This window comes from Nycticebus coucang, chromosome 22 (assembly GCF_027406575.1).
Source record: "Nycticebus coucang isolate mNycCou1 chromosome 22, mNycCou1.pri, whole genome shotgun sequence".
NCBI classification, from domain to species: domain Eukaryota; kingdom Metazoa; phylum Chordata; class Mammalia; order Primates; family Lorisidae; genus Nycticebus; species Nycticebus coucang.
The window spans coordinates 6,812,107-6,839,890 of NC_069801.1; the positions used below are offsets into that span (position 1 = coordinate 6,812,107).

A 27,784-nucleotide genomic window follows, 5' to 3' on the forward strand; every position below is an offset into this window, starting at 1 on the left:
CCAAGCAGGCACCTGCTAAGATGCTCCGCACGCTACGTCATCAGGGAAATGCAAATCTGAACAATGAGCCACCATCACAAACCTGTGAAGACGGTCAAAATGCGGAACACTGAAAAATGCCAAATGCTGGCAAGGACGCGGAACAAAAGGAATGCTTGTTCATGGCTGGTGGGAATGCAAAATGATCCAGTCACCTTGGAAGACAATTTGATAGCTTCTGACAAAACTAAAGGCACTCTTACCGTACGCTCCAGCAATTGCACTTGCCGGATTTACCCACATGAACTGAGAACTATGTCCACACAAATCTGAGCACAGACGTTTATAACTGTCGAACTTGGAGGCAACCAAGAGGTTCTCCAGTAGGTGAATGGGCAAGGAAGTGGTGGTACCCCAGACAAAGGATCAGTAAAAAGAAATGAGCTATCAAACCTTGGGAAGACACCAAGAAACTTAAGTGCCTGTTACTAAGGGAAATAAGTCGATCTGATTTATTTCCCTTAGGAAAATAAAGGATTCCAACTATATTCCAACTGTAGGATTCCAACTATATGGCTTTCTGGAAAAGGCAAAACTCCAGAGATGATAAAAGGATCAGTGGTTGCCAGGGCTTACGGCAGAGGGAGGGCTGAACTGGCAGAGCACAGAAGATTTTCAGGGCAGCAAGACGATTCTGGGTGATATCAGGACAGTGGGCTTAAGCTATTACACAGCTGTCAAAACCCATAGACTACACAAGCCTGGCACCAAGCTGTAACATCAACCATAAACTCTGCGTGACAATGTCTTGAGATTGGTTCATGAGCTGTAACAAACGCTCTCCTCTGGTGCAGGTGTTGACAGTGAAGGGGGCTGTGGAGGAGGGGAAGGAGGTATATGGGAAATTTCAGTGCCCCCCACTCAATTTTGCTGTGAACCTAAAACTGCACAGAAAAAATAAGCCTTTTAAAAAATAAAGCTTGGGGAGGCGCCTGTGGCTCAGTGAGTAGGGTGCTGGCCCCAAACTCAGCTCCGGCCAAACTGCAACAAAAAAAAAAAAATAGCCAGGTGTTGTGGCGGGCACCTGTAGTCCCAGCCACTGGGGAGGCTGAGGCAAGAGAATCGATTAAGCCCAAAGAGTGTGAGGTTGCTGTGGCACGCTACCGAGGGCGACATAATGAGACTCTGTCTCAAAAAAAATAATAACAATAATCAAGCTTACTAATATTTATCTATTTATTTATTTTTGCAGTTTTTGGCCAGGGCTGGGTTTGAACCTGCCACCTCTGGCATATCGGATGGGTGTACCACTCCTTTGAGCCACAGGCGCCACCCACTTACCAATTTTTTAAAAACTTGCTCATTCTATGTTACATAAATTTAAAAGAGGAGGAGGGGAAGTTACAGGGAATTAATAAAACTGCAAACACACGCATTTACTATAGCGTTAACACTTCACAAAATTTGTTTAATCCTCTTAACTACCCTATGAGATAGGTATTTTATTACTATGCCCCTTTTACAGATGAAGAAACTGAGGCACACAGAGAGTAAGCTGTCTGAGATCACACAGCTGGTGAGTGGCAGAGCTGGAACTGAACCTCAAAGGCTATGCACCCAATGGGTCCACTTACAGTCCTACAGCGCCAAAATCTGGGCAGAAGACCAAGGACTTTCTGATGAGGAAGGCTGCCCTCCAAATCAAAGGAGCTCCCAGACAAGAGGAGTTCCAGCAGAGAATGGTAACTGACTCCAGATCATACACAGAAAATTTCTAAAGCTTTTGTAAACTCCACAACTGTGACTGGAGCATAGTGTGCAAAATTAAAAGTAATGTGACTTTGTTATCCAATATACTCAATACTAGTATGAAGCCAGCTAACGAACTGATACACGCCCATGCAAGAGGAAGACTCAACTCAATTCAAGGTGGGAGGTAGGGAGGGGAGAAGGGGGGATGGATGTGCTCCCACCCAGTGGGCACAATGTTAGGGTATATGGGGGGAGGGGCAGGACACAACTACAACACGGACCTTCCCTAATGACGCAAACATTGTAACCTAATCATCTGTATCCTTATTAATCCAAAATAAAAATAAATGAAAATAACTAGGTAGATACCTAGAAGACCAAAAATCATATTATAACAAAGATATTTGTACCAGAATGTTTATTGAAGCCCAATTCACAATTGCTAAGTCATGGGAGAAGCCCAAGTGCCCATCGATCCAGGAATGGATTAATAAATTGTGGTACATGTATACCGTGGAATATTACGCAGCCTTAAAGAAAAGATGGAGACTTTACCTCTTTCATGTGTACATGGATGGAGCTGGAACATATTCTTCTTAGTAAAGTATCTCAAGAATGGAAGAAAAAGTATCCAGCGTACTCACCCTACTATGAAACTAATTTATGGCTTTCATATGAAAGCTATAACCCAGTTATAACCTAAGCATATAGGGAAGGGGGAGAGGAAGGGAAGGGGAGGGGAGGGGGGAGGATGGGTGGAGGGAGGGTAACTGGGGGGACAACACCTAGGATGAATCTTACAAGGGTACATGTGAAAATTAGTAAATGTAGAAGGTAAATGTCTTTTTTTTTTTTTTTTTTTTGTAGAGACAGAGTCTCACTGTACCGCCCTCGGGTAGAGTGCCATGGCGTCACACGGCTCACAGCAACCTCTAACTCTTGGGCTTACGCGATTCTCTTGCCTCAGCCTCCCGAGCAGCTGGGACTACAGGCGCCCGCCACAACGCCCGACTTTTTTTTTTTTTGTTGTTGCGGTTTAGCGGGGGCTGGGTTTGAACCCGCCACCCTCGGCATATGGGGCCGGCGCCCTACTCACTGAGCCACAGGTGCTGCCCCAGAATGTAAATGTCTTAACACAATAACTAAGAAAATGCCAGGAAGGCTATGTTAACCAGTGTGATGAAAATATGTCAAATAGTCTATAAAACTAGTGTATGATGCCCCATGATTGCATTAATGTACACAGCTATGATTTAATAAATAAATTAAAAAATATATGATAATAGAAGTAATGTGATTTTGTTAATACAATATATGATCTATCCAGAGTTTTTGAGATTCCACTCTAATTTTATAATCTATTCTCCTGACTCAACTGCGCATGAAACAGGTATGTTAACATGTCACCCAAACTTATGCTCTCTGAATACTCTTTATCATAGAAAAAACAGGGTTAAAGACACTCCAGATTGCACTCCCCTGCTCATTCCTACTTTTCATATTCTGAGCTATGAAAGTATCACACTGGAAACAATAAAAACTCACCTTTTCCTGACCAGACTAAATTCTAGAAATTCCATTTCTAAAATTCTAGCCATAAAGTTCGGGAGCTGAGGTGGTATCTGTAGTTCAAGCGGTGAAGGCACCAGCCAACACACCAGAGCTGACGGGCTTGAATCCGGCCTCGGCCTGTCAAACAATGACGACTACAACCAAAAAATAGCTGGATGCTGTGGCGGACACCTATAGTCCCAGCTACTTGGGAGGCTGAGGCAAGAAAATTGCTTAAGCCCAGGAGTTGGAGGTTGCTGTGAGCTGTGATACTACAGTATTCTACCCAGGGCGATAGCTTGAAGCTCAGTCTCAAAAAATAAAATAAAACAAAGTTTAGGAGCTGACTGTCTGGTAGACAGATTAACAGATTTTTTTTTTGTGGTTTTGGCCAAGGCTGGGTTTGAACCCACCACCTCTGGCATATGGGGCCGATGCCCTACTCCTTTGAGCCACAGGCGCCGCCCAACAGATTTTTTTTTTTGTTGTAGAGACAGAGTCTCACTTTATACCCCTCGGTAGAGTGCCATGGCATCACACAGCTCACAGCAACCTCTAACTCCTGGGCTTAAGCGATTCTCTTGCCTCAGCCTCCCAAGTAGCTGGGACTACAGGCACCCGCCACAACGCCCGGCTAAGATTTTTTTTTTAAGTTTAAAAAAATACTTAACATTCTAATGCATTAATATACAAGTCGGGAGAGTTTATTTAACTGGTAAGGCAAATTGCCAAATGTGAAATGCAGAGAACTCCATCATAAAAGGGAAGAAAGGATTAGATAACCTCTCAAGGGGAAACTGGATTTGTGGAATGTCGCCTAGGCAAAAACTGGACTCTTGGTAATCAAGAATAATGCCAAAACAAACAACAAACGGCCCCAGAACAGCAGTTCTCAGCCTTTCCCAACAAGGCAAACAGCGCAGATACAGACACCCCTGTACAGCTACTCCACAGGTAAAACCAGGTTCCAAGAAATCCCCGAAAGACTTTCACAACAATAAGGCAAATGGTAGCACAGACCTTTACCAGGGTAGTTATGAAGTGTTTTACAATAACATCAACCATTTAAAGGTCTCAAAAGGCCATCTTATAAGGAAAAACAAAGATGGCAACCTCTTACATAACCACTGAACTTTTTTTACAAGCCTTATTAAAATATGTACTATATGCTCGGCACCCACAGCTCAGTGAGCCCGGCCCAGGCCTGCTAAACAACAAATGACAACTGTAACCAAAAAATAGCTGGGCATTGTGGCAGGAGCCTATAATCCCAGCTACTTGGAAGGCTGAGGCAAGAGAATCGCTTAAGCCCAAGAGTTTGAGGTTGCTGTGAGCTGAGATGCCATGGCACTCTCCCAAGGGCAACAGTTTGAGACTCTGTCTCAAATAAATAAATAAAAACACACAAATAAACACTACAGTAAAATTTAAAAGAAAATCAAGGAAATAATCCACAGGCACACAGATCCTGATTCCAGGCCAGGTGTGCTGGCTTGTACCTGTAATCCTGGCACTCTGGGAAGCTGAGTGGGTGGACCACTTGAGCTAAGGAGTTTGAGACCAGCCTGAACAAGAACGAGACCCCGTCTCTAAAAATGACTGGGCGTGTAGCAGGCACCTGTAGTCCCCGCCACCTTGGAGTCTGAGGTAAGAGGAACACTTGAGCCCAAGGGTTGCTGTAAGCTATGACACCACAGCACTCTACCCAGGGTGACAGAGTGAGACTCCGTCTCAAAAAAGGCTCGGCACCTGTGGCTCAAGTGGCTAAGGTGCCAGCCACATACATCAGAGCTGGTGGGTTCAAATCCAGCCCAGACCTGCCAAACAACAATGACAACTACAACCCGAATTTGGAGGTTGTGGCTGCTGTGATGCCAGAGCACTCTACCCAGGATGACAGCGGAGGAAGGGGAAGGGAAGGGGAAGGGAAGGAAGGAAAGGAAAGAAGGAGGGAAGGGAGGGAAGAAAGGAAGAAAAGAAAGAAAAAAAAGAAAAGAAAGAAAAGAGGATGGCGCCTGTGGCTCAAGGAGTAGGGCGCCAATCCCACATGCCAGAGGTGGTGGGTTCAAACCCAGCCCCGGCCAAAAAAAAAAAGAAAAACATTTAAAAAAAAAAAGAAAGAAAGAAAGAAAAATCCTGGTTCCACACATGGACAGGTACTAACTGTCTACCTGTAAGGGTCCCTTCCTGGCAGCAGTGTTATGCAGTGTTACAGTGCGGCAGTGTGTGCCATATTACAGTGTGCCAGTGTGTGCAGTGTTACAGTGCGGCAGTGTGTGCCATATTACAGTGTGCCAGTGTGTGCAGTGTTACAGTGCGGCAGTGTGTGCCATATTACAGTGTGCCAGTGTGTGCAGTGTTACAGTGCAGCAGTGTGTGCCATATTACAGTGTGCCAGTGTGTGCAGTGTTACAGTGCGGCAGTGTGTGCCATATTACAGTGTGCCAGTGTGTGCAGTGTTACAGTGCGGCAGTGTGTGCCATATTACAGTGTGGCAGTGTGTGCCATATTACAGTGCGGCAGTGTGTGCAGTGTTACAGTGCGGCAGTGTGTGCCATATTACAGTGCAGCAGTGTGTGCAGTGTTACAGTGCGGCAGTGTGTGCCATATTACAGTGTGGCAGTGTGTGCAGTGTTACAGTGCGGCAGTGTGTGCCATATTACAGTGCGGCAGTGTGTGCCATATTACAGTGTGGCAGTGTGTGCCATATTATAGTGCGGCAGTGTGTGCCATATTACAGTGTGGCAGTGTGTGCAGTGTTACAGTGCGGCAGTGTGTGCCATGTTACAGTGCGGCAGTGTGTGCCATGTTACAGTGCGGCAGTGTGTGCCATATTACAGTGCGGCAGTGTGTGCAGTGTTACAGTGCGGCAGTGTGTGCCATATTACAGTGCGGCAGTGTGTGCAGTGTTACAGTGCGGCAGTGTGTGCAGTGTTACAGTGCGGCAGTGTGTGCCATATTACAGTGCGGCAGTGTGTGCTGTATTACAGTGCGGCAGTGTGTGCAGTATTACAGTGCGGCAGTGTGTGCAGTATTGCAGGCAATTCTGGGCCTGGGGGCCGGAACTCTACCCACATTCCCTACTCAGGAAATCAAGGGATCTAGTCTGGGCAATAGCAAGACCCATCTCTACAAGAAAAAGAAAATTCAGCCAGGCATGGCGGTACAAGCCTATAATCCCCGCTACTCAAAAGTCAGGAGGACCCAGGAGATGGAGAATGCAGTGAGCTATGATGATGCCACTGTACTCTAGCCCAGACCACAGAGCAAGACTTGTTTAAAAAAAAGAAAGAAAAAAAAAGAAAAAGCAAGGGACAATGTAAGTGATGGAGAGACATAATTATAGGAAGGTGAACTCACTCTAACTACATTTTAGGGGTTTTTGCAGTTTTTCTGTTTTTGTTTTGTGTGTGGCAGGATCATCATACTGCCCAGGCTGGTCTCAAACTGGACTCAAGCGATCCTTCCTCCTCTGCCTCTCTTTTTAACTCATTCTCTTTTGCACTAACCGTATTTTCCTTTCCTACAGTAAAGGAACAGGGCAGACCAGCAGCACCATTTCCTACAGGGTGTCCCATGGAAAAATGGTGCCACGATAGTCTCCAGAAGGAGAGCCCAGGTAAAGTTAGGTGGTTATACCCTCACTTGGCAATTCCTAAACACACGTAAATGTACTGAAGGTTCTGGGAAGCCCTGCAGTGATGAAACATGTTGAACAGCATTTCCCGAACTCAGGTGACCAACAGACCCACACCAGTAACACCTATCCACTAACACACTTAGGGAAGCATTGCCTTAGAGATCAATTTCTCCTCTTGTGTGACAGTTTGAGCAGGAATCCTACAGTTGCTATACCACTGCTGTTAGTAGTCCCTACATCACCGTTATTTACAATGGATGACTTCTAGTAAAGATAACATTAAGACAGTTTGCACAAATCCAGTTAAGAATATTTGGAGCCAGGCACAGTAGTTCACACCTGTAATCTCTGCACTCTGGGAGGCCAGGGCAGGAGGATGACTTGGGCCCAGTAATTCGAGATCCTGTCACTACAAAAATTAGCTGGGCATGGTGGTGTGCACCTATATACATGGGAGGGTGAGGGAGGAGGATCGCTTGGGCCCAGGAGTTTGAGATTGCTGTGAACTGTGATGCCACAGCACCTCAGCCAGGGCAACAGAGAAAGAACTTTTCTCTAAAAATAGTAATAGTAATAGTAATAATAGTGATAATAATATTTGGCTGAGGGGTGGTCTCACACGCCTGCACTCCCACCACTTGAGATGCTAAGGCAGGAGGATGGCCTGAAGCAGGAGTTCAAGACAAACCTATGCAACACAGCAAGACCTCATTTGTACAAAATTCAATTCAGCCAGATGTGGGGGCCTGTGCCTATAGTCCCAGCTTCTCAGGATGCTGAAGTGTGAGGACTGCTTGAGAGTTAGAGGCTGCAATGAACAAGATATGACCACCTGCACTCCTGCCTGGGTGACAGAGCAAGACTCTAAATTTAGGGGGGAAAAAAAAAGAATATCTGGGAATTATGTAAAATACATTCTTTACATTTACTTTATTAAAACACCCTAAGGTGGCTCAGCGCCCACAGCACAGTGGTTATGGCACAGGCTACATGCACTGAGGCCGGCGGGTTTGAACCTGGCCCAGGCCAGCTAAACAACAATGACAACTGCAACAAAAAAATAGCTGGGCATTGTGGTGGGTGCCTATAGTCCCAGCTACTTGGGCGGTGGAGGCAAGAGAATTACTTAAGCCCAAGAGTTTGAGGTTGCTGTGAGCTGTGACACCATGGCACTCTACCCTGGGCGACGTAGTGAAACTCTGTCTCAAAAACAAAGAAACAAAAAAACACCTGTAAGGAGTAAATTTAATTTATATAGATTTAAGAACTTGGAAAATTTAAGCAATGATTTTTTTTATAGTTTTTTTGTTTGTTTTGTTTTTTATTTATTTATTTATTTTTTTGGTTGCAGTTTTTGGCCGGGGTTGGGTTTGAACCCACTACCTTCAGCATATGGGGCCGGCGCCCTACTCGTTGAGCCACAGGTGTCACCCAAGCAATGATTTTAAATATCAACTCTTAAGTTAAATTCTTGGATGAAAAACATTAAGTACATCTGACTTCAAGTCATCCCTTTATGATACACATTAATAAGTATTCCCTGAGAACCACGAGCAGGAGACAGAGACAGGTGGACACACAACCTGCAGGGACGTCCGTGTCTGCAGAAGGCCCTGCCCCGGCCTCTCCTCCACCTCACCTGCTCCGTCCCTCCAGGTCACCTGTGGACCCCTCTCCTCCCTGCTGCTTCTGACCGCCTTCTCCAGATCACAAGAGACAGGCCGCTTTCCCTCCTCTTCTCCTTCCTGGCTCGGTCACTTAGGAGTCCTTCCTCCTTCTCAACCTTTCTCTCTTAATTCCATCTCCCCTTCATCCCAGGTGTGAGCCAAGGAAGGGCAGACCAGCACCCACTCACCACAAAATTCTAACTAGCACTTCCTCGCCTGCTCATATAATCACAACTGCCCCTCAGTACCCTCAGGGGGATTGGTTCCAGGACCCCCAATGTACACCCAAATCCATGCATACCCAAGTCCCACCTTTGGTCCCATGGAATCCACGTATTTGAAAAGTTTTACATCTCGAAAATACTGCTGCATTTGGTTGGGAAAAAATCCACAGACCGGGCCTCATGACTCACACTTGTAATCCCAGAATTCTGGGAGGCCCAGGCAGGTAGATCGTCTGAGCTCAAGAGCTGGAGACCAGCCTAAGCAAGAGCGAGACCCTGTCTCTAAAAAAAAAACGCCAGGCATTATGGCAGGCATCTGTAGTCCCAGCTGCTTGGGAGGCTGAAGCAAGAGGATCACTTGAGCCCAAGAGCTTGAGGTTGCTGTGAGCTATGACCCCAGGGCACTCTACCAAGGGCAACCATGTAAGGCTGTTTAAAAAAAACAACAAAAAACAGACACATGGATAAATGGATGACCTACGTGGTTTAAACTCACGTTGTTTCAGAGTCAACTATACTAATATATTAATTGTGTGGATGCTGTGTTTTACTGCAAATTTGCCCAATTTCCACTTATTAGGGGTTAAACAGGTTTTTGACCAACACTTTTGGAGCTTAAATCGTTTATATAATGTTCCTATGGAGAAAATACAATTTGGGTTCCAACCTGAACTTCTTTTTGTTTTAATTTATCATTTTTAATTTCACATTAATATAAGGGTACAGAAGATTAGGTTACAATGTTTCTGCCAACTTGAACTTCTAATAGACCAATACAAGTTGCCTTTCAGGGGGTCATCAGAGAATTAGAAATGGCATAGGTCCCAGGAAACGGTATGTATCAGAACAACACCAGGTTGAAGCACCTGACCAGTCACTGGAAGACCCCGCAGCACGGAGGTGGTCAGGACCTTCAGCCAGGGGTGAGGCAAATCCAGTTCCCCAGACAAGACGACCCCAGAGTGGAGAAACACACATGCCTGGGCATTTAGGGAAAGGTTCTCCCTCGACCAGAATGAGGCACAGAGTCACTTTTTTAGCCACTATTGGGGGTTTCTCAGATGACCGGATGCTATGAATGCTCTCAGTACCAGCTTGCCTCAGTTTACGTTTCTGTACTTAGGTTTCTAAAAGACAAGAAAGTCCAGCCAAGACAGCTTTATTCCCAGCCAAGGCTTTTGCCCTAAATTCTTACCTGCTCTCCAACCCCACTGAGCTGAGTTTCTAGAGATAAAACAGACACTTCATGAAACCCTTTTACCTTTCTCCCTCAGGCCTCCACAACCAAACCTGTGTTTTCCCTTTGCCTTGGGCTTCACTCCATCCATCAGCAGTGAAAACCCCATAAACAATGACTCTGCCCTTATTCTCTGCCAGGGCTTAGACCTCTGGCCTCAGGCTGTCAATGTCACCCCTGATGACCTCAGACACGCACCACCCTGCAGCCACCCTGAACAGCCCTCCCTGACACCCAGAACTTCCCTATACACGTACATTACCGGACATTCTGTCCTTCGCCTGGGTCAGTACCCAGCCCTGGATAATTCCCTCCTTCCACCTCTGCAGGGAGGCTCCCCCAAGAATCGCTCTGCCCTGTGTACTGCCAAAAATCATTAACCACCTCCCCATCACCAACCACACTGCCTTTCCTCCACCCTCACATGTTCACTTCTCTCTCCAAAATCTAAACTGCTGACCAGGTCCACCTGGAATGCCTCATTCCACATCCGGATTCTCTCTCCTCTGTTCCATGCTTACCTCTCTTACTCCTAGGCCCCTAACAGCCGCCCAATATATACTTCATAGGAAGCAGGAAATAGGCAACAAAGACAGCCCCTGTTCAGACCCAGTTATATTCATTGCTGTAAGTAGTGATAAAAATGTTCGAACCTTTTAAGAACAGTCTGAAAATTATGGAAAATACGGGGTCAATGAGCTTTACCAGGTGAACAAACAAATACATATTCATCACTGGCAGGAGTGCCTCTCTAAAAACATTTCATTCAAATAAATATTAATACTGTAGTTATTATTAAGGTTACTAGAAGGTAGGGGAAAGGGTTATGAAATTAATTACCCCAGTGTTACTTACACGTTCCAGTTTAGAGGTTTTAAGATGTCATATTTCACGTAACATAGAATTTAATATTTATTTATAATTTAATATGTATTTAATATTTATTTTCTATCCAGGGCTTTGAATATTTACAAGGTACATGTATCAACTGCTTCTTAACAAAGCAAGAGAAGGCCCTTAAATACCTGGGCATAGACTTCTTAAACCCTTGCCAAATGAAAGCGTTTTATACAGCAATCGTGAGCAGACATCAACGTTATATTTACCAATAACTCAGAAGCAATATGGACCCTGACAACTCAGGCTTTATAATCCAGTCTGAGGATTATCAAGATCCCCACTATTAACTAGGTGCATTAGTAGGGTGGCGCCTGTGGCTCAGTGAGTAGGGCACCAGCCCCATATACTGAGGGTGGTGGGTTCAAACCTGACCCCAGCCAAACTGCAACAAAAAAATAGCTGGGCGTTGTGGCGGGCGCCTGTAGTCCCAGCTAACTAGGGAGGCTGAGATAAGAGAATTTCCTAAACCCAGGAGTTGGAGGTTGCTATGAGCTATGTGACGCCACGGCATTCTACCAAGGGCGATAAACTGAGACTCTGTGTCTACAAAAACAAAAACAAAAAAACACAGCACTAGTAACTGGGGTGCTCAAAAATACCAAAAAAGACCGTGGCCCACCTGTTAGTTCCCCCCCACTGTTCCTTTAATGATTTTAACTCTGAGTGAGCAGCTTAAGGAGAAAATTACATTCTAGTCAGTGCATTTTGCTACTTACTTAACGACTCTAACAAATGTTTGAAATGCATGGCAAAAAAAAAAAAAAAGAAGATTAAGGATTATCCAAGAATTTTAATTATTTCTGTTATCCTTGTCACTAATTCCATAAGTAATAGGAAACGAGCATGAGTTAGTCAAGGCATTTAAAAAGGCAACATAATCTGCCTGACACAGGACTTCAATCCCCAAATCATAAGCGACCCTATCCTTCAATTAGCCTCCACCTACGATTTGCTCTCATTGTGTGAACTGAGTACAGTCTGCCCTTTGCTAAGTCTGAGAACAGGAAAAGAGGATGGGAAGTCTCCACCTGGAGGCCACTAAAGACTCCAGGAGAGAGTCCTCCCATGTGGGGTGGGAGCATCAGCCAGTAAGTGCAGCCAAGGGTGACTGTGTATCAGTGGCTCACCCGAGAGGGTGCCCTCGGACCACCGGCTCTGGTGGAAATCTCAGAGCTGGCCCCACATTCTGACTGTAAAGACTCTGCCATCTAAGTTTATCAACACTGAGGACGTTTCCTGCGTGTGCCAGGCCCCCTGCCTGGAAGGGTCCCAGGCCTGGTTTAATGCTATGTTTCCATACTGAAATCCTTTTATTTTTAAGAGATGGGGTCTCACTCTGTTGCACAAGATAGAGTGCAGTGGAGTCACCATAGCTCACTGAAGCCTCAAACTCCTGGGCTCAAGTGACCTTCCTGCTTCAGCCTACTTATTCACTAGGATTACAGGCACGAGCCACCACACCCAATCTACAGAACCGCAGTTAACGAGGTGTGGTGGCTCATGCCTATGATCCTGGCACTTTGGGAGGCCAAGATAGAAGGACTCCTTGAGGTTAAGGTTCAACACCAGGCAAGACCCCATCTCTAGAAAGAAAAAAAAAAATTGTAAAAATTAGCCAGCCATGGTGGCAACAGTCACCCATATAGTGCCAGATACTTGGAGAAGCTGACACAGGAGGATTGCTTGAGCCTAGGGGTTGAAGGCTGCAGTGAGCTATGATCATGCCACTGCACTCCAGCTTGGGCAGCAGGGAAAGACTACGTCTTGCAAAAAAAAAAATAAAAATAAAATAATAATAGAAATAAAAAGAAATTCTTGATTTTTGAACAAGGGCCCCACACCTCCACTGTGCATTGGTCCCTTAAATTATGCAGCTGGTCTTATCAATAATCATCATTAACGACACCTGAACTCACAAAACTACGTGTGATCGGAATCTGCATTTCAGACGGCATAAACTATATTCTGTGAAAAGCCACTTAACAGACAACCATACACAAATCATTCTAAAGTTTTACAATTCTTTCATATAAGTTTATGTCACTCAATTGTTTCTAAGGCGGTCCTTACATAAGAAACTTTTTTTTTGTTGTTGCAGTTCGGCCGGGGCCGGGTTTGAACCGGCCACCCTCGGTATATGGGGCCGGCACCTTACCGACTGAGCCACAGGCACCGCCCCATCAGAAACATTTTAAAGTATTAGGAAGAACTCAGGATAAATATATTCTTGTTACACTTTACATAAACAAAGATGACATTCATTTTTACTCTGTTTTACAATTCACTTAGAATCTAATGACATTATTTCTAAGTGTTTTATGCTGTGAAAAAAGATTGGGTAAATAAGGAATAATTAAAGTATAAAATCAAAACACTAGAAAAAAGTAACGGACTTTTCAACAAAGCAGGTTTTCAGCTAATTAGCATAACAAAAAATGTAACGAATGAAGAAATGCCATTTTCTTACCTAATTATACTTTGAGACGTTTAGGTTTTTTTTCCAGCCCCTGTCATTAAGTTAAACCCTGCTCCTAGAGCCTGGGTATTTACTCTGCCTGTGGTGAGATGGGTGGCCCACAGTTACTGCAGCTCAGCACCATGCTGGTGCATTCCTCAGAAATCCACCAGAAACCAACCTCTAGGCCTCAAAGGCTCCCGGCCCCTCCGTGAGAGAGGTGGTAAAAACACAGAGCGGCAGCGCTGAGTGTGAAGGAATGATAAGATCGAGTTCTAAGGAAAGCCGACTAAAGTCTCAAACAATGTTTTTAAGAAAAGGGCCGCTCTGTGAGCAGGCAAGCCCCAGCACAAGTAGAGTTCACAATGAGGCTGAATACTCAACAATTAGGGGCGTGTGAAGAAACGTCTTCTGCAGGGAAGGCTACTTAAGTATAGAGGACAGAATTTTCAAAGTTCCTTTCGACTTAAAGGCTAAAGTCCTGGGTAGAAATCTATGGGAGACCATGGCAAAGGCAGGAAGCGCTGGGATGAAAGGGAGTCTGCACCCTAGGGTAAGAAAAAAAGCGGCAACTTAAAAGTCTAATAAGAAAACTCCTCACCAACTGTGAAACATGTATTTGGTTAGAAAGATGCTCCCGTGACTGATTATGGAGGTCAAGAGTGGATGTAGAGGCTCTGTGCCTGTGGCTCAAGTGCCTAAGGCGCCAGCCACATACACTTGAGCTGGCGGGTTCAAATTCAGCCCGGACCCGTACAACAACAATGACAGCTGCACCCAAAAAATAGCTGGGCGTTGTGGCAGGCGCCTGTAGTCCCAGCTACTTGGGAGGCGGAGGCAGGAGACTCGCTTGAGCTCAGGAGTTGGAGGTTGCTGTGAGCTGTGATGCCACAGCACTCTACCCAGGGCGACAGTTTGAGGCTATCTCAAAAAAAATGAGTGGATGTAGAATGGTACAGCCACTTTGGAAAAGTCTTGCAGTTCCCCAAAATGTTAAACACAGGAGTTACCATAAGACTCAGTAATTCCACTCAGAGAGAGAGAACTGAAATGTATCTCCACATAAAAATCCTGTATGCAAATGTTCACCGCAATATTTTTCATAATAGCTACAAAGTGGAAATAACTCAAATGTCCATCAACTGATGAACAGATTAGCAAAATGGGGTTTAGCCCTATAATGGAATATTATTTATCCACGAAAAGGGATGAGGTTTTGATGCATGCCACACCATGGTTGAACCTTGGAAACATCATAAAAAAGCTATACACACACAGACTGTGATTCCACTGATACAGAGTGTCCAGAATAGGCAAATCCATAGACACAAAGGGCTGCCCGGTGATGCAGGAAGAGGGAGATGGGAAATGATGGTTAACAGGGATAAGGGTTCTTTTGGCAGTGATGAAAATGTTCTACAATTAGACAGCAGTGACAGCTGCACAATGTTGTGACTATATAAAAAAAAAAAATCTCTGAATTGCATCCCTTAAAAGGGTGAATTTTCTGGTACCTGAATTATCACTCAATAAAGCTGCTTAAAAGAAAAAAAAAAAAGAACATAGAAAAAGGTTATCTTCTTTTATCCTAAACAATGAAAGACAGTACAGATCAAGGGAAACTTGAAAAGTAGCGGACTCAACAGAAGTTCTTGTCACAAGAGAATCTGGTCCAGAACAGATGGCTGAAAGATCTGATTCACCTCTGACCAAAAAGGTAAAAGATAAAAATATGCTTCTTACTGTACTATGCTGCCACATACTTCTTATTATGGGGGTTGTGGAATGGAAAGAAGTTAACTTTCAGATGTGTTCTATAGGTTTTTAAGCTGTTCTAAATTCAGGTCCTTTGAAGTAGCTGAATCTTTGCCAAGAATCTTTAAAATAAAATAAAAAAAAAAACACCTTAGCAACAGATCTTGTGAATATTTTTAATCTAATAATAATATCATCCTAAAGCTAAATGAGAAAATGAGCAAAAATATGCCTAAATCATAGGGGAGAAGGGACTTATTGAATCACAGAAAAACGAAATGCACCGTTCCAATTCCCAGGTGGCCGTGCCTCCTAGGGAAAAGAATACCATGGGACACACAGGGAGGAGAGGCTATCACCGTTTGAAGGTTCCTATCTTCAGCCTTTGCAATGGCCTCGACAAAATCACTTCTGAGGGCTGTTTTTTTTTTGTAAACAATGTAAGAACATGACATTGCACAACTCATTTCCACCAATCTTGAATCCATATTCCTGAAACGCTTCAAAAATCCTCATGTTGGACAGTGCCTGTGGCTCAAAGGAGTAGGGCGCCGGCCCCATATGCCGGAGGTGACAGGTTCAAACCCAGCCCTGGCCAAAAACTGCAAAAAAAAAAAAAAAACTGTATGCTACAGCAAATGAACACTTTAAATTTCATTTATAAAGATGCGTTGCTTCAAGCAACACAGAAAAAGCAAGACATAATGATATAAAACCTCAACCAGAATACAGGAGAAATAGACTCTTGGTTGTTTTCAGGATAATGAGATCTATTTTGTTTCAATTCTCACCAATGAAAACTCTTTAAAAAAATTACATGTGCCTGTCTTAGAAAGCAATGATAAAAATGATTCAATCCTTCCTTATCCAGGTTCTGAAATGTTACTATCTCAGCTTCCTCGTTTCAAACATTTATACTTGGTTTAATAAGCTTCACCAAGTTCTCAAACTAGTGCTATAAAATTATAGCATTTTCTAGTTTCAGTGCAAAAATAATTATACATTTCATAAAATTTTCACTTTTGGGGTCACATTTCTCTTATCTAAAACTGAAATATTAGTTGTTCTTTTTGGCTTAAAAACCAAGTGCTGGCACAGGGGATGTATGACATGAGCTCCCAGATCTTCCCTGTGAATGGCATGGCTCCACGCATTTTCTCCTAAAAGAAGTACACCACCAGAGGATGCGCTCCAGTCAACTGACGGTTCTGGTTAGTTAATCAGGGTAGAGCCCCTTAAATTGGAATGTGTTCAGAATCAGAAATATTTTACTACTCCTCCAGAAGTTACGCCACCCATGAAAATAAATGTTACTTAATTTCAGCATTAAAAATGTTAGATAAGGGGGCGGTGTCTGTGGCTCAAGGAGTAGGGCACCGGTCCCATATGCCAGAGGTGGTGGGTTCAAACCCAGCCCCGGCCAAAAATCAAAAAAAAAAAAAAATGTTAGATAAGGGTAATATTGAAGTCTATTCACAGGACCTTTTTTCCTCTTAGTTGCTTCTGAAAAACAAGGGAACAAATTAAGAAACCATCTTCTGAAATAAGCTGAGAATTACAGTATTTTTTTTTTAATGGACTCAGTGGGGTTTTTTTGTTATTGTTTGTTTGAGACAGAGTCTCAAGCTGTCACCCTGGGTAGAGTACCGTGGCATCACAGCTCACAGCAACCTCCAACCCCTGGGCTCAAGCAATTCTCCTACCTCTGCCTCCCAAGTAGCTGGGATTACACGCGCCTGCTACAACACCCAGCTATTTTTTGGTTGCAGCCGTCACTGTTGTTTGGTGGGCCCAGGCTGGATTCAAACCCGCCAGCTCAGGTGTATGTGGCTGGCGCCTTAGCCACTTGAGCCACAGGCGCCGAGCCAACTCAGTGGTATTCACAGAGCTACAGCCTTCAAAGGCTGAGACAGACTTTTAAGATCTAATCCCCAACTAGGCAACCAAAAGAATGGGTCCCTAAAAATTTATCTGCTAATGAATTCCCCTATCCACACTGCAGAATTTAAGTTAACTTTACCCTCTATGTCTGCAGTGCTTTTTTTAGTATCTAGCATGTGTCTGTCAGGCGAAAATTTAAAAATACTAGTCTACCCTGAAATAATAATTATCCATCCATTCATTCAATCACACAAACATTGTGAACGTACCACGTGCGAATGACAGGAAACAGATGCAAACAAAATACCTTTTCACTGTGGAGCATATGTTCTACTGAGGAGTAACAGACAATAAATAAAATAGATAACTAAACTGTGGTAAGATGGGATACATGTTATAGAAAAATGAAACCCTGAAGCAGGGAAAAGAGGATTCAGGAGTTCAGGGAGAGATGATTTCAAACAGGATGTAAGTAGTGGTCTCTGAGAAGTCTGCAGATAAACGGAAAAATACCAGTGGCTTTGAAGCCAGGCACAGGGGCCTATATTCCTAGCACTCTGGGAGGCCGAGGTGGGTGCATCGCCTGAACTCAAGAGTTCAAGACCAGCCTAAGCAAGAATGAGACCCCCATCTCTAAAAATAGCCAGGTGGTGTGACCGGTGCCTGCAGTCCCAGCGACTTGGGAGGCTGAGGCAAGAGAATCACTGGAGCCCAAGAGCTTGCGGTTGCTGTGAGCTGTGACGCCACCACACTCTACCAAGGGCGACCGAGTGAGAGTCTGTCTCAAAAAAAAAAAAAAAAAAAAGTGGCTTTGAGGGGCGCCTGTGGCTCAAAGGAGTAGGGCACGGGCCCCATATACCAGAGATGGTGGGTTCAAACCCAGCCCCAGCCAAAAACTGGAAAAAAAAAAAAAAGTGGCTTTGAAGTGCATTTATATGACATCTTTTTTAATATTCATATAACCTTTCTATGGTCTCTACTTCAATTTCCTATTTCCTGGTCATATTTCCAGGTTTCCATGTCTGGAGAGAAGGCAGGCAGCCAGCAGACGTAACCATTCAAGCCATCCCAAGAGTATTTCTCCTAATATTTTGGTTTACTTGATTGTTTTTGAGAACTATTGCTACAATGAAAGTAAAATTTGAGAGTCTCTACAAAACAACTAACAATAAAAATGTAATTTATACAGAAAATCTATCCTCTCCAGCAGTCTGTACATAAATCTCTCATTAACAATTAGAAGTAGCGGGCGGCGCCTGTGGCTCAGTGAGTACGGTGGCGGGTTCAAACCCAGCCCCGGCCAAACTGCAACAAAAAAAAAAGCCAGGCATTGTGGCGGGCGCCTGTAGTCCCAGCTGCTCGGGAGGCTGAGGCAAGAGAATCGCATAAGCCCAAGAGTTATAGGTTGCTGTGAGCCATGTGACGCCATGGCACTCTACCGAGGGTGGTACAGTGAGACTCTGTCTCTACAAAAAAAAAAAAAAAAAAAAACAATTAGAAGTAGCTAGAATGTGAACAGTTCATGCCATACAGTAGAGCAGCAAAAAAAAAAATTCAGATATTAGCTGAAATGATCATCTTTTAAAATGAGCCCACAGAAGATGTCTCCACAAATTTGCATACAGTATTTACATATGAAATTCACTGGTATTACTTCAAAATGAAATTGTTTCATTAGCATTTCATGCATATTTGAGACATTTTCTAATCTGCAAACCGAAAAAAACAATAACTGACGTCTAAATGTTCTTATTCTGAAGACTAAGTACTGAAGTACTGTAACTGCACCAAAAAAAGCTTAGAGAAAGCAAATTACAAATGATTCAAATACTCAATACATCTTTCATATAAAATTCCTGCCAGCCCATCATAATGAACATATTCAATAGTTAAAATGTATGCTGTTTATGTAACCATAGTACTTCAATAATAAATAGCAAATGTAGGTGAATGGACAAACTTAAGAAAACACGAATTTTAACACGAAATGCTATCACTGACTAAATATACTTGAACTGTTCCGAAAATACCAATCCAAGCACATATTTTTAAAATGTGTGGGTTTTCCCCAAGAGAAGCGAAACTCTGACATTTCTGCTTGGATACATTAGACTTTCCATCCCACATGGGAAAAAGAAGATTTCAAACTTAGTTTGATGTAACTTTTAAACATCAAATGGAGAGCCATTAGATACTTAGTGACTAAGATCTGAATCCAACAGAGCCAACAGAATATTAGAAATGAAATAAAGGAAGGATTCAAAGTTTATCCTCCTCCGTGTGAAGAAGGGAACACGGGACAAAAGACGCATTGGCCTCTTCTGCCCTTTAATTCGTCAACACCAGACTTATCTCCTTATGTCATGCCAAGGAGGCAAAAGTGAGAATTTTTTAAAAGCTTGCTAGATTGAAATATAACCATTTCTTCTAGACCTTATCAACCTTCCTCCCCCAAATTGATTTTTTTTTTAATCAGATGAATAGATGTAAGCACTGTGTAGAGCCCATCTAGATTACCTTGCTCCAAGGCCAAGGAAAATGTTTACGAGTTCCAGATCCGTTCAGAAGCACACACTTGCATCTGCAATGCGTAAGCTTTTCGCTGGCCAAGACCAGTCAGTATCAGAAGGTATGGGAGGTTTAAAAGGTTAAGAGGATGGAAGTGAAAAGGTAATAATAAATTAGCCAAGAAACATCACTTGCCCCCCCAACCACAAAATAATTTCGGTCCTACAATCTTGAAGAATCAGAGAGGTGTCACCTCTCTGTGGAGGCCATCTAACCCTCCTCGCGGGATCTAAACTACAGTCAGAGAAACTGCACCAAGGCGTCAGGGGTGGAGGAGTCAGGGATTCCTCATACAAGATGAGACCACGGTCCCAAGACTCATCAGGATTTCACCTCTGGGTGAAAAGGTGGGAGGAGAGGAAGAAGTTTCAGCGTCTGTTCGATTGGAAAAAGGATTTGAAAAGGACCCCGGGAGGAGGCGGAAAGGGGCGAAGTCGTGTGTCCGCGGTGCAGCCGCAGAGAATCCGGATCTCGGAGGGAAAGGGATGCGGAGGAGTGGGCTCTTATGTAAGCACACGCCAAAAACTGAGTGTGCACCCCCCCGCCTGGAACACCCCGGAGCACACCGCACACGTACACGCATCCCACCCCGAGGTGCACCCAGCCTGCGTGCGCTACTGAGGAAGGCAGACCGACCTCTCGGCCCGTCTCCACGTCCCCCCACATCAGCGCAACCACCACCTGAGCTGCAACCGGGGCGGCCAAGGCCCCGCTGCCCCTCCTGGGACCCAGCCCGGCTCCCCCGGGGCGCCGGCAGCGCGCGCCCACTGCCACCAGCCCACGGGCCCGGCTCCGCGCGCCCGGCCCCCGAGCCCCACGCCCTGACCGGGCTCCCCGCACCCGGAGCCGAGCCCCGAGCTGCGCCCCGACCCAGCCCCGCTGCTCACCTCGCGCGGCCCAGACCCCGTCGCCGCACAGCAGGCCGGCCAGCAGCAGCCAGGCGGCCGGGGCCAGCGCGGGTGCAGGGCGGCGCAGCATCGCTCGGACTCCCGGCGCCGCGGCCGGCCCGGGGCGGGAACGGCGGGGAGGCGCGCAGGACGCCGAGCGGGGCTCTCGCGGCCCGGGGCCGGCTGCTTCGCGATGCGGCGAGCACCGGAGTCCGAGGGGCAGCCGCCGCCGTGTCGCTGGGCCGCGGGCGCCCTCCCCTCCTTGGAGAAGCGCTTCGCTGGAGGCAGCGGCAGCAACTAAGATGGCGGCGGCGCTCTCTCTCGGGTCCGGCGAGGGTACCCGGTCGGGGGCGGGGTGGCGACGGGAGGGGCGGGGAGGGGAGCGACGCGCGGCGCGCGCGCGCGGCGGACACGGAGAGCGCGCGGATTAGGGAGCGGGTGCGAGCGCGGAGCGCGCGGACTGGGGGTTGCGAGCGTGGGGCGCGCGCGCGGCGGACCTGGAGAGCGGGGGCGCGCCTCCGAGCCCGCCGGCTGCGCGGCGGAGCGCGCGCCCGCGGGGATGCGCCGGGGGTGGGGTGGGGGGCCTGGGTGCGAGGGTCCGGGAAGGGCCCAGGGATTGCACCCCCTGCGCCCCGCCGCAGCCGGAGAGCAACCACTCCTCGCAACCCCCACGCGCGCTCCCGGACACCAGGGGGCCCGCGCCTCCCTTCTCTAACCTGAAGGACTCGTCCTTCTCCAAGGAGTGCAGGGCCCTGAGCGCCCGCACGCCTGTCACTTGGGGACAATCACGTCGCCTCCCAGAACCTCAGTGTCCTACCAAGCTCAGGTGAGGACAGGGAGCTGTCCTGGTCTGGTCGTGAGAGATGTTCAAGGAGACTGGGTCAGTGAAACGCGTGTGGTAAACAGTCAAGGGCTGCACAGCCTGCGCCTCACTTGGTCCAGCCCAGGACTGAGGGGTGGAGGGACTTCCCCCAGAGAGTCCGTCCTGAATTTACTAAAGAGATTTATTTGTGGCTTTTCTTTTTTTTTTTTTTCTTTTGTAGAGACAGAGTCTCACTTTATGGCCCTCGGTAGAGTGCCGTGGCCTCACACAGCTCACAGCAACCTCCAACTCCTGGGCTTAAGCGATTCTCTTGCCTCAGCCTCCCGAGTAGCTGGCGCCCGCCACAACGCCCAGCTGTTTTTTGGTTGCAGTTCAGCCGGGGCCGGGTTTGAACCCGCCACCCTCGGTATATGGGGCCGGCGCCTTACCTACTGAGCCACAGGCACCGCCCTATTTGTGGCTTTTCAAAGGAGGCTGTGCGCCCACTCTTTCTAAATGATCTTAGTGGCGTGCTGTCTCTTAGAAATGTATCCACGGATGGAGAGGATAATGAAGCCTCCTGCCCCATGGGGTCTACAGGGATCTCTGGGGTCTTCCCATTTTCCTTGTTGTCCCCTGGGCCCCTGGCACCACCTCACACTGGAGGAAAGCCCTGAACAGTCACAGGTGTGCCCTAGTAGGGACATTATTGGCTCTGTTTCCACAGGTGAGGAAACTAAGAAAGGTGAATGACTCCTTCAGTTGGGACAACTATTGTAAAAAGAAGAATCAGAGAGATGCCAATAGCAATAAATGTGACCTTGTCAAGACTCTGCTGGAAGAGCTATCTGTAGACATCAAAGGCCATGTCTTCTAAGAGGGTCCCCTTGTCGGTGGGTGTAGAGGAGGATGGGTGACACTGGGCAGGGTGAAGAATGGTTTATGGGGCACAGAGGACTTATTTAGGAAGAATGATGGGTGAGGAGCCCAAAAAGGTAAATCGAGGCCAGATTGTGAGGTGCCTCACAATAACAGATCAAGGGATCTGGACTCGACCCTTGGCTGGAAGACCAAGATTAGCCCTGAACAGAGTTTGCTGTGATCTGAGGGAATCTCCCAAAGCAATCTATAATCAAATTCTCTCTTCCCTGTGCTATGTTCCTCACAAGCATCCTCCATCAAAGCCTGAAGATACCATCTTCATAGCATCTTCCCCTTCCACCCCCTCCCCAGGGTTGAGGACGGCTGGCCTCTGCAAGCCTTCAGCAAGCCACCTGCCTGGCCCCTGCCATCTTCGGGTCACACCCACCACTCCTTCCAGCCAAGGCTTTGAGTCATCCTCTCCTGCCCAGGGTCATAAACTCACTGAGTGCCTCACTGCTGCCACCCCATCAGTTCCAGACAGCTCTGCCAGGCTTGACTTCCCACCCCTCAGCCCTAAGCCCCACCCAGCTGGCCTCAGGGCATGCTGTCTGCCACTGTCTTCACTCAGACCCTTTCTTGCCCAGAGCCACATCACATGGCACATCCTCTGCCACCCTGCCCTGTGCTTCAGGTCCTTATAGGAAGCCTCTGGGCTGGGTCCTCCAGGAGATTCTCCTATTAGACCCTTCCTCCCTAGCCCCTACCTGTTCTAACTGTACAGTCCAGGCTCTATAATCTGCTGCTAGCTGACTAATCCTCTGTGTCCTTTTCTCCTCCCCACTGTATTCTAGTGGGAGGGACCCAGATGGGATAGTCAGGCGGGACTAGAGTTCTGGCTCCCGCTACTACAAATGACCTTGAACAAGTTATAGAACTTTCTGTTTCCTCACCTGTGAAAGGAATACAATACCCACTTCCGGGCAGGCGTAGTGACTCACACCTATAATCCTGGCACTGTGGGAGGCCAAGGCGGGAGGATTGCTTGAGCTTAGGAGTTTGACACCAGCCTGAGCAAGAGCAAGACCCCATTTCTACTAAAAAACAGAAAAACTAGCAGCACATTGTGGCAGGCACCTGTGGTCCCAGCTACTTCGGAGGTTGAGGCAAGAGGGTCACTTGAGCCCAAGAGTTTGAGGTGGCTGTGAGCTATGGTGCCTCAGCACTCTAGCCTGGGGCAACAGAGTGAGACTCTGTCTCAAAAAAGAAAGAAAAACAATACCTGCTTTCATGGGTTGTGAGAAGTGCCTCATAGAGCCTAGAGCACAGAATGTCTAAATATAGGGTAGTTTCTCTTTCCCTCTGGAGTGGTAGCTTTTTGAGCCCCTAGTATGCTGCTGAACACACAGTAGGTACTCAATAAATACTCAGTGATGAACTAAATGAATCTCTGTGCTAGGGGCTTTTATTGTTATTATAGACATAAATGTACACTGTGACTTTCCAGGGACCTTCAAGATTGACAAAATGTAAAATCAGAAAGGTGGAGTCAATAGACCAATGATGCCAAGAAGGGACATTTAATGCGTTCAGGACTATTAAAATACAAACAAAAGCTCTTGAGTGTCTGGAATCCTGATCCCTTTATCTCCTCACCCTCACCGTCCCTTAAAGAAACAAAGAGATAGATCAAAAAGAGCCAGCGGCAGGTGGGGCAGACAGACAGGCTGGTGAGATCAGTGCGGCCTGCACCTGCTGAGATTTCACCCACATGAGAGTTAGTCCAGCTCCAACGCTCAGCTTGAGTGTCCTGGAGGAAACCAGTCGATTTCTGATCTGCCTGACAATAGCCTCGGCCATATTGGCACATTCAAAGTTCTCGACTTGACAGATTAGTTAATCCTTAAAATGGCCCTGAGGTGGGGATTGATCCAGGCTTATGCTGTGGTTAGCAGGGAGAAAGGCCTTGCCTGAGCTAAGCCAGCCGCCCACAGCTTGGTGGCGCCAGGGGCCCTGGAGCAGTGGGGAACCAGTCAGTACCCATCATTATGCCGGAACACAGAGTCAGTAAGGAGGTGGCTTGGTTAGCTGGTCCCTCTGAGGCAGTAGTGGAGAGGACATAGAAAACTCTTCCAATTGGTTCCACTTGGAAAAAAAAGAAAAAGAAAACGCGTCCAAGATGGTGCACCTTCTGAGATGACTCTTGCTAATAATAACAACACGTCATAATAACATATCATTTATCCCTCCAGCAACCCTTTACAGAGGGTCCTTTTACTGTTTCCATTTTTATGAGAAAAATATCAGATTTGCTCATGAGCACATTGCTAGAAAGTAGGACTCCCAGTATTCAATGTCATGTCTGAGCCCAAAATGGAGCAAAGCATTAGCCCCTATGTGAAGTTACCTCCACAGTTACCAAAATAAGCCCCGCACGTGCTCCCGGGTTAGGAGTCAGCCTGCTCGGCCCCTGCCGGGTGGGGCTGCAAGCTGTGGACCTGCCACGCTCCAGCTGTACAGCGCCTCGCAGGCAGATCTCGGAGCCTCGGCTCCTCACTAGGGATATAAACTCCCAGGTCCAGAGCCGCCTTCAGGGTGAAATGAGAGCACACGAGCGAAGGCTCTTTGCAGCGGTGGGAAGCCCTTCTCAGGTGGGCGTGTTGTTACTGTTTGCACAGCGTGCGGTTGGCGGGTCGGTTGGCGGGTCGGTTATTACAGCTGCTGTCCTAATGACGTGCTTGGGAACAAACCCACTGCAGGGCTTCAGCAGGAGCAGGTTATGAGAGTCTGGATGAAGCAGCTAATGGCCAACAGCTAAAAGTACTAAAGCCACAGCCCCTAGAACCACCGCCAGAGTCCCTCCAGGATCCCAGAAAGTACAAGGTCTGGCCGGATCTCTGCCTTCTGGTGGCCTAAAAGGGGATAATTGAGAGGCAAAATGAGGTGCTTGGGAAGGCACCCTCTGGTTGGACAGATGTGGGTCCGAACCTGTTTCTGTCCACTCTATCCTTTCTGTAAAATATCAATTTAATATTTTATAGTTACCTTAAATATGTACAGGGTTCCAGAGTCAAATCTAGAAAACAAGGTGTTCAGGGAAGTGTAGTTCTATTTCTGTCTCCTCCTCCCTCTCTCCTCCTTCCCTTATGTTTACCATTTTATCTATTTGGGCTTGTCTTTCCATTGTGGGTTTTTGGTTTTGTTTGTTTGTTTTGGGTTTTTTTTTTTTTTTTAAGACAGAGTCCCAGTTGCCCTAGGTAGAGTGTCATGGTGTCATCATAGCTGACAGCAACCTCAAATGCTTGGGATCAACTTGCCTATGCCTCTCCAGTAGCTGGGACTACAGGCACCCACCACCACGCCAGCTAGTTTTTCTATTTTTGGTAGAAATGGGGTCTCACTCTTGCACAGGCTGGTCTTGAACTCCTGAGCTCAAGCAATCCACCTGCCTTGGCTTCTCAGAGTGCTAGGATTACAGGCATGAGCCACCACGCCCAGCCACTGTGTTATTTCTTTAAGATTTCATGTTTTTTTTACAAATTTATATATTCTTTCCTATGAAAAACAAAACCAAGGGTAGAGAAAAACTTCTCACTGTGTTATTTCTTAAATACAAATATTTGTATGTATTTATTTCCCTTTTCTTAGGTAGAAGGCAGCAGATGACACGTGCTGTTTTGCGTGTCGCTTTTTTCACTTAATAAAACATCCTGAAGATCACGCCATCACAGTATACAGTGTGTGGACATGCCAGAGTTTATTTATGCCTCTAGCATAAATATTATTTATCTATTTATTTATTTATTTATTTAGGATAAGATAGTTTTTTAATACCAGAGTTTGTTCAATCAGTCCCTTATTGAGGAATATTTCTGCCCTATCAATGGGTTGTTTCTTTTTTTTTTTTTTGCAGTTTTTGGCCAGGGCTGGGTTTAAACCCACCACCTCCGACGTATGGGGCCAGCACCCCACCACTTTGAGCCACAGGTGCCACCCAATGGGTTGTTTCTAATCTTTTTCTTTTACAAAGAGTGCTGCAGTGAAGCGTTTTTGTACATTTTGCTGTTTGTGTCTCTTTCTACCTCTACAACCTTGGGTAAGGTTCCTAACCTCTCAAATCTCAGTGTCTCCATCTGTAAAATGGAGACAAGTCAGTAGCCCCCTCACTGGGTGCTGTGAGGAACAGATGAGCTGCTGTGCACAAAGCAGAGAGCAGAGGGCCATCGCTAGAAGCAAATGTTAGACGACATTTGCAGGTTACTGTTATTCCTTATTCATGGCTTGGAACTTTAAGTTTCTCTGGCAGTGGCAGAGCCCCTGACTTTGGAAGGGGCATTCCTATGGTCTCCAGGGAGTCAGGTTTGGGGTCGGGGTTCATTTCAGGCATTCTTATGCTTACTGTGGCTCTCCATTTGCCAAGGAACTAAGAGAATTCCCAAGGATAAAACATCAACTATTGCTGGCTGGTGAAAATTTCCAGGGAAGGAAGACATCACTAGATAGATAACTTATTTCTGCATCCAAATGGTGCAGCAAATTCCCCTCTTCTCTTTAGATGGGCAGCCAGGGAGGCACACAAACCACTTGGCAGAATCACACACCCCAGGGTACTGTGCAGCACACACAGATGGACAGAAATGGTCCCCACTCTCTGAGGACGCACAAGCCAAACATGACGTACTCTGTCCAAATGTGACACCCCAGTGGCAAAGGACTGGTCTGGGTTTCCAGGGAAGAGCAAGAGAAGAGGGAACAGCTAGGGCAGAAAACAGCCACTACTTCCCTGACTCTGCAGAGGAGATACAGCCACTGTTTGGGCACGGTGAAAAACAGCACCAAACTTAGAGTCAAGAGACTGAGGCTCCATGAGTATCTCCATCACATTTGTTGGAATTGAGGGGAGGTTGTAGGATAGGTTGTAGGTTGTGGTTTAATAAAAATGGGAGGAATGTCTTACATAGTCTTGATTCAGACAGACCTGGGTTCCAGTGTTCAGCAGGGAAGAACAGACAACCTGCTTGCTCTGAGCTTCACTTTCCTCATCTGTGAAATGGACACAAAAATATCTCCTTTAGATTCTTGTGAGTATTAAATGAGAGGATGTAGATAGTGTATAGCTCAGTGTATGACACAGGATAAATGCTCATTTAAAAGGGGGGACTGTGGCAGCGCCTATGGCTCAAAGGAGTAGGGCACCGACCTCATATGCCGGAAGTGGTGGGTTCAAACCCAGCTCCAGCCAGAAACCACACACGCACACAAAAAAGTGGGGACTGCTCTTATGATGATAATGATGGTGATGATATATGCGAGTGTACTTGGAAAAGTCCAAGGAGATGGTTATCATAACTGCTTTCATGTAGCATTTTAGAGTTTGTATTTATTTAACACACTCCCTTTTTCAAAGGGCTTGTATATGCATTTGGGCCACACGATAATCTCCAGGGTAGAAGTTTTGCTTTACCCCCTTATAACTGATGGGAAGCAGGAGTCTGGAGAGGTTGAGTGATTTTTCAAGACCATCCAGTTTAGAAGTAGCAGAGCTGGGCGGCGCCTGTGGCTCAAGGAGTAGGGCGCCGGTCCCATATGCCGGAGGTGGCGGATTCAAACCCAGCCCCAGCCAAA

General features: G+C 46.3%; 1 protein-coding gene across 4 annotated transcripts in view; it reads right to left on the minus strand.

The window, feature by feature from the left end:
- CLSTN1 (calsyntenin 1) overlaps positions 1-20,843 on the minus strand; it is a 74,909-nt gene extending 54,066 nt beyond the window's left edge. For all 4 annotated transcript variants that reach the window (XM_053577277.1, XM_053577275.1, XM_053577276.1 and 1 more), the window contains exon 1: positions 20,497-20,843. In XM_053577277.1, the coding sequence (XP_053433252.1) occupies positions 20,497-20,587 (91 nt within the window). In that variant the 5' untranslated portion in view covers positions 20,588-20,843. The remainder of the gene's footprint in view (positions 1-20,496) is intronic.
- Between the last annotated feature and the right edge of the window lie 6,941 nt (positions 20,844-27,784).